At 40.0% G+C, this 16,896-nt stretch overlaps 1 protein-coding gene across 3 annotated transcripts in view; it reads left to right on the plus strand.

Annotated features, from left to right (window-relative positions):
* The window catches only part of tekt3 (tektin 3), a 102,486-nt gene extending 95,051 nt beyond the window's left edge, over positions 1-7,435 (plus strand). For all 3 annotated transcript variants that reach the window (XM_060844581.1, XM_060844580.1, XM_060844582.1), the window contains one exon: positions 7,091-7,435. In XM_060844581.1, coding sequence (XP_060700564.1) covers positions 7,091-7,307 — 217 coding nt within the window. In that variant the 3' untranslated portion in view covers positions 7,308-7,435. The remainder of the gene's footprint in view (positions 1-7,090) is intronic.
* The last annotated feature ends 9,461 nt before the right edge of the window (positions 7,436-16,896 follow it).

The following is a 16,896-nucleotide window of genomic DNA, read 5'->3' on the forward strand; positions in this document are numbered from 1 at the left end:
CAGAATCCCAAAGATGTTATTTTTCACGCATTAGCAAAAATCAAGTTCTTCGTGAACTAATTGTAGAGGTAGGTGCAAGAAGGTACCTTAAAAGTTTGAATTACACTGAAGGTCATACTACTTCTCCAATGAAGGTTCACTGGACTCAAAACTCTGTTTCTCTACACAGATTCTGCTAGAGCTGCTGAGTTTCTCCAGCACTTTCTGACTTTGTTTCTGATTTCCAGCATCTGCAGTTTTATATTAAGACGCTATTTTTGGATTTCTTTTCTTATAATTGAGGTATGATGGAAATAAATCAAATGTTTGGATTTACCAAAGAATAAATTTTGAGAATATAAACTTCTGGTAATATTAACACTCAAATGGGAAACCAAGACACAAAATGCTTGGTTACATTTCTTGCTCTTCTACAAAGTTCATTTTAATACTTATTTGCTATGGTATTTGTTCCTGTCTTTTCTGTTGATTTGTTGAGGCCAACCCATTGTCTCAGACTGCTCCTGCCCCACAGAACTCATCTCTGCACACCTCATCACGGTCCTGTCCCCCTTAGTCCAAGAACTCTCCACCTAAGTTCAGGACACCACCCACACCCTCCACTTCCTCCATGATTTTCGCTTCCCCAGTCCCCAACGTGTTATCTTCACCATGGACATCCAGTCCCTGTACACCTCCATCCCCCATCACGAAGGACTCGAAGCCCTCCGCTTCTTCCTTTCCCGCTGTACCAACCAGTACCCTTTCATCGACATCTTCCTTCGGCTAACTGAACTGGTCCTCACCCTGAACAACTTCTCTTTCCAATCCTCACACTTCCTCCAAACCAAAGGAGTAGCCATGGGCACCCGCATGGGCCCCAGCTATGCCTGCCTCTTCGTAGGACATTTGGAACAGTCCATCTTCCGCAGCTACACTGGCACCACCCCCCACCTTTTCCTCCGCTACATCGATGACTGCATCGGTGCTGCCTTGTGCTCCCATGAGGAAGTTGAACAGTTCATCCACTTTACTAACACCTTCCACCCCGACCTCAAATTTATCTGAATCGTCTCAGACTCCTCCCTCCCCTTCCTAGACCTTTCCATTTCTGTCTCGGGTGACTGAATCAACATGGACATTTACTAAAAATTGACCGACTCCCAAGCTACCTAGACTACACCTCCTCCCATCCTGCCCCCTGTAAAAGCATCATCCCATACTCCCAATTCCTTCGTCTCCACCGCAACTGCTCCCAGGAGGACCAGTTCCAATACTGTACAACCCAGATGGTCTCCTTCTTCAAAGACTGCAATTTCCCTCCAGACGTGTTCGACGATGCCCTCTACCGCATTGCCTCCACTCTCCGCTCGAGCCCCGCCCCTCCAATCGCCACCAGGACTGAACCCCACTGATCCTCACCTACCACCCCACCAACCTCCACATACATCGTATCATCCGTCATCATTTCCACCACATCCAAACGGACCCCACCACCAGAGATATATTTCCCTCCCCTCCCCTATCAGCGTTCCGAAAAGACCACTCCCTCCATGACTCCCTCGTCAGGTCCACACTCTCCACCAATCCAACCTCCACTCCTGGCACCTTCCCCTGCAACCGCAAGAAATGCAAAACTTGCACCCACACCTCCCCCCTTACTTCCCTCCAAGGCCCCAAGGGATCCTTCCATATCCGCCACAAATTCACCTGCACCTCCACACACATCATTTACTGCATCTGCTGCACCCGATGTGGCCTCCTCTATATTGGGGAGACAGGCCGCCTACTTGCGGAATGTTTCAGAGAACACCTCTGGGACACCCAGACCAACCAACCCAACCACCCCGTGGCTCAACACTTCAACTCCCCCTCCCACTCCACCAAGGACAGGCAGGTCCTTGGACTCCTCCATCGCCAGACCATAGCAACATGACGGCTGGAGAAAGAGCGCCTCATCTTCCGCCTAGGAACCCTCCAACCACAAGGGATGAACTCAGATTTCTCCAGTTTCCTCATTTCCCCTCTCCCCACCTTGTCTCAGTCAAATCCCTCAAACTCAGCACCACCTTCCTAACCTGCAATGTTCTTCCTGACCTCCCCACTCTGGCCTATCACCCTCACCTTGACCTCCTTCCACCTATCGCATTTCCATCGCCCCTTCCCCAAGTCCCTCCTCCCTACCTTTTATTTTAGTCTGCTGGACACACTTTCCTCATTCCTGAAGAAGGGCTCATGCCCGAAACATCGATTCTCCTGCTCCTTGGATGCTGCCTGACCTGCTGCGCTTTTCCAGCAACACATTTTCAACCTGTTATTTGTTCCCAGTCTTTTCCCTTAATTACTCTGTAATGTGATGAAATTCAGTCTGGGACAATGAGCTACAAGGCCTGGAAGAAAAGAATGCTAAAATTTCATGTTTTATACAAAAACAAATAATTATTTGTGATTAATGAAATTAAGTTTCTTGCTTGCAATTAAGTGCACTGACCTTGAAATTTGATTGATTTAACATTGAATTTATCAAATAATTTCACAAAGGAAGACACATATAATGTACCAGAAATGATAGGAGGACAGGGTTTAGTGAGAGGGAGAAATTAAAGCAAATCCGTATTCGTAGAGGAATGGTGTTGGAGAAATTAATGGAATTAAAGACTGTTAAATCCCCAGGACATGATAAACTACATAGTGGATGCATTGATGATCAACTTCCAAGATTCTGGAACAGTTCCCACAGATTGGAGTAATGTAACCCCACTATTTAAAAAGGAAGGTACAAAGAAAACAGGAAATTATAAACCAGTGAGTTCTGACGTCAGTATTGGGAAAAACGCTCGAGTTTGTTATCAAGTATTTTATAGCAGAGGGCTTAGAAAACAGTAGTAGAATCAGACAGAGTCTGCATGGATTTACAAAAGGAAAATGATGCTTGACAAATCTACTGGAAGTCTTTCAGCATTTAACTAGTAGAACTGATCAGGAGGAGCCAAAGGATGTGATTTATTTGAATTTTCTACAAGGGTTTTCAATAAAGTACCACATAAGGGACTAATGTTTAAAATTAAAGTGCGTAGGATTGGGAATATTGTATTGAGATGAATAGAAAATTAATTGTTAAACAGGAGACAGAGTGTGAATAAATGGGCCTTTTTCTAAATGGCAGGCAGTGAATAGTGGGGTATTGCAGGGATCAGTACTAGCACCTCAGATATTCATAACTTATATTAATGATCTAGATGAGAGGACGAAATGTAATGTCTCAAAATTTAGAGATGACATAAATCTGGGTGGAAGGTGAGCTGTGAGCTCGCCCATATTGGCTTTTTCCATGAGGAAGATGCGGAGATGTTGCAGTGTGATTTGGACAGGCTGAGTGAGTGGGTAAATCTATGGCAGATGTATTATAATGTGGATAAATGGGAGGTGATCCACTTTGATAGCAAAAGTAGACAGGCAGATTATTCTTTGAATGGCTGGAAATTGAGAGAGAGGAATGTTCAACAAGAAGAAAAATGCAAGAACTGCAGATGCTGGAAATCAGAAAAAAAAACAAATTGTTGGAAAAACGCACTAGGTCTGGCAGCATCTATGGAGAGAAATCAGAACAGTTCTGAAGAAGAGTCACTGGACCCGAAACGTTAACTCTGATTTTTCTTTACATATGCTGCCAGACCTGCTGAGTTTTTCCAGCAATGTTCAACATGATGTGGCTATCATTGTGCACTAGCTTTTGAAATTAAGAACAATGAACAAAGAACCCTACAGCACAGGAGTAGGCCCGTCGGCCCTCCAAGCCTGCAGTGATCCAGATCCTCTATCTAAACCTGCTGCCTATTTTCTAAGGATCTGTATCCCTCTGCTCCCTGCTCATTCATGTAATTGTCCAGATACATCTTAGATGATGCTATTATGTCCGCCTCTACCAACTCTGCTGGCAATGCATTCCAGGCAGCCACCACCCTTTGCATAAGAACTTTCCACAAATATCTCCCTTAAACTTTTCCCCTCTCATCTTAAACCTGTGACCCTTAGTAATTGAATCCCAAATTCTGGGAAAAAGCTTCTTGCTATCCACCCTGCCTATACTTCTCTACTATGATTTTGTAGACCTCAATCAGGTCCACTCTCAACCTCCATCTTTCTAATGAAAATAATCCTAATCTACTCAACCTCTCTTAATAGATAGCGCCCTCTCTACCAGGCAACATCCTGGTGAACCTCCTCTGTACCCTCTCTAAAGGATCTGCATCCTTTTAGTAATGTGGTAACCAGAACTGCACGCAATATTCCAAATGTGGTTGAACCAAAGTCTTAAACAACTGTAACACGATCTGCCAACTCTTATACTCAATACCCTCTCTGATGAAGGAAAGCATGCCGTATGCCTTTTTGACCATTCTATTGACCTGTGTTGCCACCTTCAGGGTACAGTGGACCTGAACACCCAGGTCTCCCTGTACATCAATTTCCCCGAGGGCTTTTCCATTTACCATACAGTTTGCTCTTGAATTGGATCTTCCCAAAATGCATCACCTCACATTTGCCTGGATTCAACTCCCTCTGCCATTTCTCCGCCCAACTCTCCAATCTATCTATATCCTGCTGCATTCTCTGAAAGCTCTGTTCACTATCTGCTACTCCTCCAATTTTAGTGTCATCAGCAAACTTGCTAATCAGTCCACTTATACCTTCCTCCAGATCATTTATGTATATCACAAACAATACTGGTCCCGAAAAGTGGCCGAGCAGAGGCTGATAGCTAAGTTTGGTACCCATAGGGAAGGCCTCAACAGGGACCTTGGGTTCATGTCACATTACAGGTGACCACCATTACACTATACACACACACTCTCTCTCACACACACGGGCACTCCTATACACACATACACAAGGACACACATACACACAGACACCCACACACATCCTTGCAGACACACATGCACCCCCTCGCAGACTTAAGACACTTGGCTCTCACTACACACACACACACACACACACTTTCTCACACTCACAACCCCAACCCAGACAGACACACACACAGACAGACAAAGACCCACATGCACACATATATTTTGTGGGATGAATTTGTACTTGAAGGGTTACATTGTAATTTGTTCAAAAACTGCATGCATTCATGTAAAACTCCGTTATCTCACTTTTTAGATTAAAATCAATCTAAACGTCATGGCATAGACAGAGACACAGGGGGCCAACACCTTCAACATATTGTCTAGCTGTCACCATTGTTAACAGCTAACCCAAGAATACAACTTTTTAAAAAAAAGTTTTGTGATTTACGCCTGAAAGAAGTGAAACTATCACTGTATTCTAACAGATGAAAGGCTTAACAGACAATCAATTTTTCAATGAATAATTTCAGTTACATCACACTGTAAATTTTGCTATAAATTCTGTGTGTTAGGATTGAGCCCTCGACTATCACCTGATGAAGGAGCATCACTCCGAAAGCTATAACCTGGTGTTGTGTGATTTTTAACTTTGAACACTGGCCCCAGCACAGATACCTGTGGAATATCACTGGCTACAGTTCTCCATTTTGAGAAACTCCCTTCCACTACTACTCCCTGTTTCCTATTGCCCAGCCGGTTCTCTATCCATCTAGCTGTAAAGCCATGGACCCCATGCAACTTCACTTTCTCCATCAGCCTACTATGGTCAACCTATTCAAATGCCTTACTGAAGTCCATGTATATGACATCTACAGCCCTTCCCTTATTAATCAATTTTGTCACTTCCTCAAAGAATTCTATTAAGTTGGTAAGACGTGACTTCACTGCACAAAACCATGTTGCCTATCACTGATAAGCTCATTTTCTTCCAAAAAGGAATACATCCTATACCTCAGTATCATCTTCAGCAGCTTCCCTACCACTGATGTCAGGCTCACTGGTCTATAATTTACCTGGAGTATCCCTGTTTCTCTTCTTAAACAACAGGAAAACATTAGCAATTCTCCAGTCCTCCGAGACCTCACCGTGTTCAAGGATGCTGCAAAGATATCTGTTAAAGCCCCAGCTATTTCCCTCAGTAACCTGGGATACGTTTCATCTGGACCTGGGGACTTGTCTACCTTAATACACAACATTTTCTCCTTTCTTATGCCAACTTGACCTGGAGTAATCAAACATCTATTCCTAACCTAAACATCCGTCATGTCCTTCTCCTCGGTGAATACTAATGCAAAGTGCCCGTTAAGAATCTCACCCATTTTCTCTCACTCCACACATAACTTTCCTCCTTTGTCCTAGAGCGTGCAGGTGCAGCAGGCAGGAAAAAACTGTGTATTGGCCTTCATAGTGAGAGGATTTGAGTAAAGGAATGAGGATATCTTGCTGAACCTACATTTGGAATATTTTTGTCTCCTTATCTGAGGAAGGATATTCTTGCTGTAGAGGTTAGGGTTAGGCTTAGCTTTACCAAATTGATTCCTGGGATGACAGGACTGAGGTATGAGGAGAGATTGAGTTGTTTCGGATTGTGTATTCACTACAGTTTAAAAGAATGAGGATGGGAGTCTTAATAGAAACCTTTAAAATTCGAACAGAACCGGAGAGGTAGATGCGGGAAGGATATACTTTGGTAGGGTGTTCAAAACCAAGGTCATAGTTTAAGAATTTAAATTTTTTAGGACTGAGATGAGGAGAAATTTCTTTGCCAGAGTGTGGTGAGCCTGTAGAATTCACTACCTCAGAAAGTGGTTGAGGCCAAAACATATTGCGTTTTCTCAATGGAGGTAGATATAGTTTTATGCATCTATGTTTCTACATTGTAACTACCTCATTCACCTCATGAGAATTATAGATAAATGTTGTCCTCGTGTAGTTTCATCATTATACTAGGAGATTCGTGACTTAAATAAGTGTCCTACTCCATGATGTTAATAAGTTGGACAAGATGCACCATGGGTCAACTAAGATAGCACAATATTCCTCAATCAGCAGCACATTAAATAATTAAGGAATCTTCATAGTCATCAAATGGAAGAGAGGCAAGTGATATAATGTAAAAACTTGTTGGAGTTATATTTCATTTAAAGCTTAACTTAGAAAGTTTCTTGAGGCCATTTTTTTCACTGTCTTTATTACAGCCTTGTTAATGAAGTCCATGAACTTGATAACACCATTCAGACCTTGCAGCAGAGGCTAAAGGATGCTGAAGACACTCTACAAATGCTGGTACATAAAAAATCATCCCTGGAGTATGACCTCTCTGTTAAAGCAAACACGCTGTTCATTGACCAAGAAAAGTGTATGGGAATGCGTAAAAGTTTCCCAAGCACCCCGAGACTGGTTGGATATACGTGAATAAAGAAAAAAGATATTGCCTTTCAGGTTACAATGAACAGATTTGCCTGACATTATTAATGGTACAATTACTGAAAAATAGACTATTTCTGGTGATGGGGTGCTATTTGAAAATCTGTACTGAGTATCAAAGTCATCTAACTCACAAAAGCTGTAAGCACCAGTGTGTTATGATCTTTCAACAAATTAAAGACTATCTGAAACTCAACATCATCACTGAGGTATTTTATTTACTTTATGGTTGCTCTGTTTCTAGAAAATAGCCTTGTAGTCTTGGTACACTACAAGGCACTGATATAGATTATATGACACAACATATTGTCGCTGGTGACTTTCACATGTGGCAGATCAGCAAACATAAAAATCAAAACATCAGTTTGGAATACACATTTTCAAAAGGGTAATGAATATTTACTGAAAAGCAGAAATTTGCAGATTGATTTTAAAAGAAGAAGGGAGGAAGACTAATGCATCATTCTTTCAAAAAGCAAGCACAAAACTAATGGATCAAATCACCTCCTTTGCTGTGTGTTTTTTTCATGCAATCTCTTCTTTTAGTGCAGCAATAGGTGATCTTGTGAAAACTATATTTTGTTTTTCTTTTTGAGCTGATATAGAATCATAGTCATAGAGATGCACAGCACAAAAACAGACCCTTCGGTCCAACTCATCCATGCTAACCAGATATCCCAACCCAACCAGCACCTAGCCCATATCCCGCCAAACCCTTCTTATTCATATGCCCATTCAGATGCCTTTTAAATGTTGCAATTGTACCAGTGTCCACCACTTCTGGCAACTCATTCCTACACATACCACCCTCTGCGTGAAAAAGTTGCCCCTTGGGTCTCTTTTATATTTTTCCCCTCTCATCCTAAACCTATGCCCTCTAATTCTGGATTACCCCACCCCAGGGAAAAGATTAGATTAGATTCCCTACAGTATGGAAACAGGCCCTTCGGCCCAACAGGACCACATTAACCGTCTGAAGAATAATCCACCAGATCCACTCCTCTGCCCAATATTTACCCCAACTAACGCACCTAACACTATCAGCAATTTTACATGGCCAGTTCACCTGGCCAGCACATCTTTTGGACTGTGGGAGAAAACTGGAGCATCCAGAGGAAACCCACACAGATACGGAGAGAATGTGCAACACACAGACAGTCACCCAATGCAGGAATTGAACCAGGGTCCCTGGTGCTGTGAGGCAGCAGTGCTAACTGCTGAGCCACCGTGCCACCCATGTGGCAAAAGGATTTTGCCATAATGACTTCGTCTATTTACTTTATCCATGCCCTTCATAATTTTATAAACCTCTATAAAGTCACCCCGCAGCCTCCGATGCTCCAGGGAAAATATCCCCAGTTTATTCAACCTCTCCTGATAACTCAAATCCTCAAACCTTGACAACATCCTTGTAAATCTTTTCTGAACCCTTTCAAGTTTAACAAGATAGGAAGGAGACCAGAATTGCATGCAATATTCCAAAAGTAGCCTAACCAATGTCCTGTACAGTCGCAACATGACCCCCCAACTCCTGTACTCAGTACTTTGACCAATAAAGGAAAGCATACCAAACTCCTTCTTCAGTATCCTATCTATCTGTGACTCTACTTTCAAGGAGTTATGAACCTGCACTCCAAGGTCTCTTTGTTCAGCAACACTCCCTAGGACCTTACCATTAAGTGTGTAAGTCCTGCTAAGATTTGCTTTCCCAAAATGCAGCACCTCACAGTTATATGAATTAAACTCCATCTGCCACTCTTCAGCCCACTGGCCTATCTGATCAAGATCCTGTTGTAATCTGAGGTAACCTTCTTCGCTGTTCACTACACCTTCAATTTTGGTGTCATTTGCAAACTTACTAACTATACCCCTTATGCTCCCATCCAAGTCATTTATATAAATGATGAAAAGTAGTGAACCCAGCACCAATCCTTGTGGCACTCCACTGATCGTAGCCTCCAGTCTGAAAAACAACCCTCCACCACCGCCCTCTGTCATCTACCTTTGAGCCAGTTCTGTATCCAAATGGCTAGTTCTTCCTGTATTCCATGAGATCTAACCTTTCTAACCAGTCTCCCATGGGAAACCTTGTCAAACGCCTTACTGAAGTCCATACAGATCATGTCCAATGCTCTGCCGTCATCAATCATCTTGCTACTTCTTCAAAAAACTCAATCAAGTTCGTAAGACATGATTTCCCAAGTACAAAGTCATGTTGACTATTCCTAATCAGTCCTTTCCTTTCCAAATACGTGTACATCCTGTCCCTCAGGATTCCCTCCAACAACTTGCCCACCACCGACATCAGGCTCACTGATCTATAGTTCCCTGGATTGTCCTTACCACCTTTTTTAAATAATGGCACCACGTTAGCCAACCTCCAGTCTTCCAGCATCTCACCTGTGACTATCGATGATACAAATATCATCAATTAAAAAGAAACATGAACTTTACAAACCATTCTGGGATTTAAATTTCAAAAAGAATGATCAGCTCACTTGAACATCTTTCATCAGAAATCTCAGTAGCAGCAATCCCTTCTGCCTTTGTGACTGCTGGACTGAACAAGAAGGGTGTGGTGTGGCCTGGTTACATTATTATCGAGATGGGTTGCGAAAGACTGTGTGAGAAAAGTTGCCATGGGTCATGGAGGGAAACAACACTTAGCTAAAATATGGAAGAATTCAGCACCATGTCTCAATTGTTGTGAAAACCCATCTAGCTCACAAATGTCCTTCAGGAAAGAAAATCTGTTTAATTTAATCTGTGCTTACCCATCTGGTCTGCATGTGATTTCAGATCAACAGTAATGAGTTTCACTCTTAATTGCCCTCTGAAATGGTTTAGAGCCAATGAGGGATGGACAACAAATGTAAACCAGGAATAAAGTGATACATAATTGCATATGCCAAATGCTTAAAAGCTAGGTGTATTTGTTCAATTTCCTGATTTTCAGATGCTTTATTCACATAGAAAGGTAACTCTACTAGACAGCATTTGAGACAATCGTAAACTTGCACCTTTTTTCAATTTCCTGTACTCGCAAGGTTCCACAGTTGCAGGATTCTGGTCCAGTATTATCCTGGTCAGTCTCTCATTTTTACAGGATGTAAAATTCAACTCATTGAACATTTGACTGCTTTCACCCCTTCTTTTGCCAATCATTCACTATTATCACAGTTAACACTATATTCTTCATTCTGTTCTAATAACCTAGTATACTTGCGTAAGGTATGATTTGTCTGGTTAGCATGCAATACACAAGATTAGATTAGATTCCCTAAAGTGCAGAAACAGCCCTTCAGCCCAACCAGTCCACACTGACTCTCCAAAGAGTAACCAACCCAGACCCATTTCTCTCTGCCTAGCCCCATAGGCAATTTAGCATAGCCAATTCATCTAATCTGCACATCTTTGAAGGAGCACCTGGAGAAAACCCACACAGACACAGGGAGAATTTGCAAACTTCACACAGAAAGCTTCCCAAGGCTGGAATCAAACCTGGGACCCTGGTACTGTGAGGCAGCAGTGCTAACCACTGAGCCACCATGCTGCCCCATTGCTCAGCAGCAGTGGAGAAACTATTCATTGACTTAATGTCAACTGGAAAACTTGCTTGCTGAACCATCCACTGAACTGAATTAACTTAAACACAGGTGTAAGCATTGCCACTAAGTACAATTAGTCAGATGTCGTCTGGAATTTTCAATCTGCATAAGTTAAATAATATAACTCACATTACATAAATATCTGTTAAATAATTAGCAGCAATAAATCAGTCATGTAAGGTTCAATAGAGAAATGAAAGTTCAGAATTCCTAAGTAGAAGGTATGTTAACAATGTTTGTTTAAAAAAAAATGTTTTCTCATATCTATGAACAAAGCTGCCTTTAGTTGACATATGTGCATCAGTGAATGAATGAAAGGTTTGCATATGCAGTGTGCTATATGAGTGACAACTAGTGTCACAGTTTAGTTTATAGTGTTTTGTTCCTTTGTTTCATTGACCTGTCACTCTTCATCGAACAGCATTGGCACCACTAGAGGCAGTTAAAATCAAATAGGCTAAGAGATAGAACAGACAGTGACCAAAAGTCGGGTGCACATTGAAAACAATCGTAAGTACTTCAAAATCTACTGAAAAATCAGACCTTTCAAAATAAAAGTGATATTTTTGCTCTCACTGTGAAACCTCCTGAATTGATATAAATAGGAGCCTAGAAAATAAGTTTTAACTCAATTTTTGTCTTATTTACAAAATAAGCCATTACAAACGTGTAGCTCCTAACTCCAAGACTCGCAATCAGTGTCAAGTGTCTCCAACTTAAAATCATATTTTCAGTAAAATAAAACCAATTAACATTGTTAAGTAATGACCACTTCTTAAAGGGGGCTGTTAAAAAATAACTCCAGGGGCATCTTATCAATTTAAAGTAATATTGACTCGGCTGATAAAGCATTCCAGCCCCTGTTTTGCCAGCTGGTTGTAGAAAGTAGTGTATCTTTTTATGTATCCAATGATAAATTGTATCATCCTGCATGCACCTTAACCTTACGTCATACAGCAAACAGCGTTTATAGAAATTATAGAATCTTCTAACATTCAAAACTTGGGGAATATCAAGGCAGATAGAAATTCAAATGAAGTAAAGTTTCAATCAACATTTGGATGCGAATCTGTATGTAAAGAGGATTTAACTCCTTAAAATTAAAGATAAAGAATTAACTAACAACTTAAAAAAAACAAAACCACTACTGTATATAAGAAAGGATATGCTAGAATCAGAGACAGTTCAAAGCAATTTACTCAGCTCATTCCCAGGATGAAAGCACTGACATAGCCAGAATGGCTAAACCGGTTAAGTCTTTCTTCGTTAGAGTTTAGAAGCGTGAGGAGTGATCTTTCAGAAACATGCAAGATTGTGAAGGAGCTTGACAAGGTAGATATTAAGATGTTTCCAGTACTGAGGGAATCTCAAACAAAGCGGCATTGTTACAGAATAATCGGAGATTCATTTAAAACTGAGATGCGAAAGAGTATCAGGTAAATATCAAATTGAAAATCACACAATGCCAGGTTATAGTCCAACAGGTTTAATTGGAAGCACTTGCTTTCGGATCGACACTCCTTCAGCAGAACAACCTCTTGAGGGGCCAAATTGTCTACTTCTGCTCCTGTTTCTTATGCACAGCTGGTGAATCCCAGCAGCTTCATCAGTTGAAGGTTAAATTCCAATTTGAGCCACAAGTTTGAACTCACACAAACCCATCCTCGCTACATTGATGAGGAATTCATGTGCAAACTTTATGGAGAAAGGAAAGGGAGAACATGATTATTTCACTCTATTAATGTATTTAACTATGCCTTTTGGACCAGAACAATATCCACCATCTACTCCCCAGAATGGAGAAAAGATATGGTCAAAAGCAGTGAGAAAGCTTTAATAATTAATGTCTTTAGTGGAAGATCTTCATAAGCATATGGTCATCTACTTACACTTATTAAAAAAAAGAATTTAAAATTTATTCAGAGAAGGATTAGAGTATATTCACATTGATGAAACAATGCAAAATGGGTGACAGAGTAGTCTTAACCCATTAACACTTGTAAATGACATGCACTCAGCTTTATGTATACAACTGAGATAATGATAAAGATTAAATGATACTGATTCATGATAAATGCCAATGAGCAGATTTTCATCTTTACTGTTGTGGTAAAATATCTCTTGAGCTGGGTGCGGAGAAAAATTAGGTAGCCCTTATCAGCATTGAATGTGGAAGATTAACAAAAATCTACTCACAGGACAGCATCTTTCAATGTAAACATGTTTATTCTACCCAAAGTTAGCATCAATTTTTCACTGATGGAAAATTCCTGAATTGTTGGTGAAAGCATATTTGTTCTCTGTCCATTTATTCTTTTTGGATGTAAAGGACTGATCATTCTCAAAGATTGGTGAAACCATATGTAGGTTTTGTACTTGAAGATAAGCCTATGTACAGATAATATTTACTGGAACTCAGTGTATTGCAGTAGGAGTGTGTCAGTTAGCTTGGATGGCTAGTTTACATTGCAGAATGACACCAGCAGTATGAGTTCAATTCCCAAACTTGCTGAGGTTACTATGAAGAACTCTCCTTTGCAACATCTCCCCTTACCTGAGGTTTGACGGTAGCCTTCTCTGGTAAGAAAGCAGTCCTCTGGGACTATGTTGACTTTATCTTTCGTAGTAGAGATCAGATGTACTTTGGACTGACAACAATTCATCGGACTAATATGTGATAACCCATTGAGGTGGTTAATGATTGGCTGTAGGTTTGGATACTCACCCTGAAAGGTCCATATACATCTTAGCTCAACATCTCTCATCCAATTGCCTTTTTGTCTGTTCTGAAAGCACAACTTGAAATGAAATATGATTCTGTGAATGCCAGAACATCGGAAGCTTCAAATGAGCCAAAAATCAAAATATTTGCCTAACTATAAAAAAAATTGTACTTTTTACATGAACTGCCCGAGAAAACAATCTCCTGAAATAAGCCCCTGGAATAAGTCCCAGTGATACAAACTGATTTCACTCAGGAGCTAATGTAATTAAATGTTTATAAATTTGCCACTGATATATTACGAGACCTTATCTTTTGTGAAGTAATTGTACTCCATGACTTCCCATTGAGTAGTTTATATTTATTGCTGTAAGTATAAGTTACCAAAGTTATTGACATTCTACAGTTTGATTTGTGTTTAATATATATGTTTGCTATATTGTACTAGAAGAGCATATTACTCAATTACAAGGAAGTCTGCAGTAATTTAGTTGAATGTAATAGACAGTTGAGATACTACTACCCCAGCTAGATCATACACTGGATATATTATGAACTGCTTTGCAATCAACCAACTAAACATTTGCTGGAACCTTTAAGTATAGCCTGCTGCTATTACAGTAGTCTTTTTGTGTAGAATAGCACATATGTTCCCCAGTCTTACATGTTAACTGTACAAATTACAGACCTCCACTAAGAAATAATAAGAACTGAATCAGAGAACTTCAAATAAATCCTTTCCTTGAAACTCAATGCCTGAAACTGAAAGTATTATTTGTATTTGCAACAAGGTCGAGAACAGACTATGACAATCTGATTGTAAAATAAAGTGTGAATTGTACTTTAATCACATGAGCAAATAGAGTGAATACCGAGCTGGACATTATGGTTGTATCTAGTGAATTTATCATACAGTTTCTATAGATTACTTGAAAAGCATTCAGTCTTAATTTCACAAACATGGCATGGTGTGGAATATTTTGTTCAAAATGCAAGTGTTATTCCAGAAATAGGTATTAATTTCTGAGTCATGGGTTCTGAAGCAGAGTTGTATTCGACTTGTATCCCCACAGATGCTGCAAGACCTGCTAAGTTTCTTCAGTGCTTTCTATTTTTATTTCAGATTTCCAGCATCTGCAGTATTTCTCTCTTATCTGAGAATCATCTGTTTGACAGAGTTAAATGATGTAGAAAGAAATGAGTATTGATAAACAGAATCATGTTGTAAGTCATTGCTAAATCAACTGAGAAAGGGACATGATAAGACTTAGCTGATTTGTACTCCCCAAACTGTTAGCCTGAGGTACTCTGTCTGGAGTCACACAATTTTGAGCAGTAATAATTTTGGCAAGGTTTTATTCTGGAGTCGCTAATACCCCTGGAACTGTACCCCATCATGGAGAGGACACCACACATGGTGAGAGTGCAGGGAAGGGAATTACAAATAAGATGCTAGTTATTTTCATTTGATGCAATTAATAGACATGCAGCACAAAAATAAAACAATAGCTGCTCTTCTTTGGACATTATATTTTCTTTTGCAGAGATTAGACATAGAGTGCCCATCCAAAAGCAAGCACTTCACCTACCCATAGATACTCTTGCTTGATTCAGCACAGACACATTTTTAACGACATCACAATTTAATCTGTTTTCAGTGGTGTAAAGGGTCCTATTCAATTTCAAATGCCACTTGATTCTGGTTTGTTGATGAAATACTTTTTGCAACTGTTAAAGGGTGTGCCAAGCACAAATCTTCCTTACACCACATGCTAAGTGAACTTGTTTGTTTGTGCCAATGAAATATTTGGATCACATGAAACCATCTGACAATAAAAGGAGCTCCCAAGCTGTCTGACAAGCAGCTGTTTAGTGGTTGGCCAATGTCTAGTCAGTAGTCATCAGCTTTACTCATGGAGCCCATCAAAAGCTCTTCAGAAGTTGATTATTTAAGAAATGTTATGTTCAGTATCTTTTGAGGAAGCTTCTAACAGACCATTTTTCAAATGGCTAATTGTGATGTTAGAAGAATTTAACCCAAAGCAATTTAAAACTCAGCTAGTGTTCAGTTAGGTAATATTTGATTTCATTTCTTAATGGTTAAGCCTTTAGGTATATTGAGAAAATTTGAGTGTGGGACAAATTTGGCAGGAAATTGAAAGAAAGCCCTGCCGATGATAAACATGGGCTTAAACATCATTGATAAGTATAATTACAATCCTTTTGTTCCGCAAAATTTTGTTTTACAGTTAAGAACCCAAAGTGAGGCACCACAGAACATTACATGGCACATAAAAAAAGAATGAAAGTTAATTATGGACTTTGACTTTCTGCTAGCAGTTTAGGATTTAAGTACTGGAAGATTGGAAAAGGGAAAACCTCAGGGTGGTAAGAACTTCCCCAGATTTAAGATTCTGGAAAAAAAGACCTACAAAAGGAATCTTATTGGGAGCTAGATTTTACACAGAACAGAGACATAAGGATGATGACGCCAACATAGGATAACATTGGGGCACCGAGGTAAGTTCGGAGATGCAATGACTGGGCAAGTAAAAGATTAATATTCAAGAATGTGGTTACAGTAATGTGGGGGAAAAGAGACATCGAGCAATCGAGATTATTTGTCCTTCATCGTTAACTTCAAAAATACAATATTAGAAATGAACTAAAAGGATCTTTGTTGCATTATTCCATGTGTGAGGTTAAAAGGATAGATTTTATTTTGTGCTTTCAAGGCAGTTATCTGGCAGTACAGATCACCCAAACAGAACCCAGCTTAGTTTCATTTCATTGACTCCAGTTCACGGAAATGGAACTTTCTCTATAAATAATTGAATTTTCTGCTCTGTCACCTTGCCATCCATGCATTGAGAATGGCAGTCTACCACAAAATGTAATGAAATATTTGCCTGAAGTGATTGATGCTGATTATTCTGGGATGTATACTTACTAACATCAATAATAAATATTACAATTGTTTAGTAGTGCAGAACTTGAGTTTTTCAGAAAAAAGACAGCTCTTCAAAACTCATCAAAACTCTTTGTTTTCCATATTAGGACAATTCACAAGAATACCAATGTAAAGGATAAAACATGTTTAGATTGAATGAGACCTGAGTGCTGATGATGTAGCTCTAAGTATTACTGTTCTGAAGAAGAGTCTTACCAGTCTTGAAACACTAATTCTGTTTCTCCCTCCCCAGATGCTGCCAGACCTGTTGAGTTTCTCCAACATTATTTAGGCTAT

Source organism: Hemiscyllium ocellatum, chromosome 25 (assembly GCF_020745735.1).
Source record: "Hemiscyllium ocellatum isolate sHemOce1 chromosome 25, sHemOce1.pat.X.cur, whole genome shotgun sequence".
NCBI classification, from domain to species: domain Eukaryota; kingdom Metazoa; phylum Chordata; class Chondrichthyes; order Orectolobiformes; family Hemiscylliidae; genus Hemiscyllium; species Hemiscyllium ocellatum.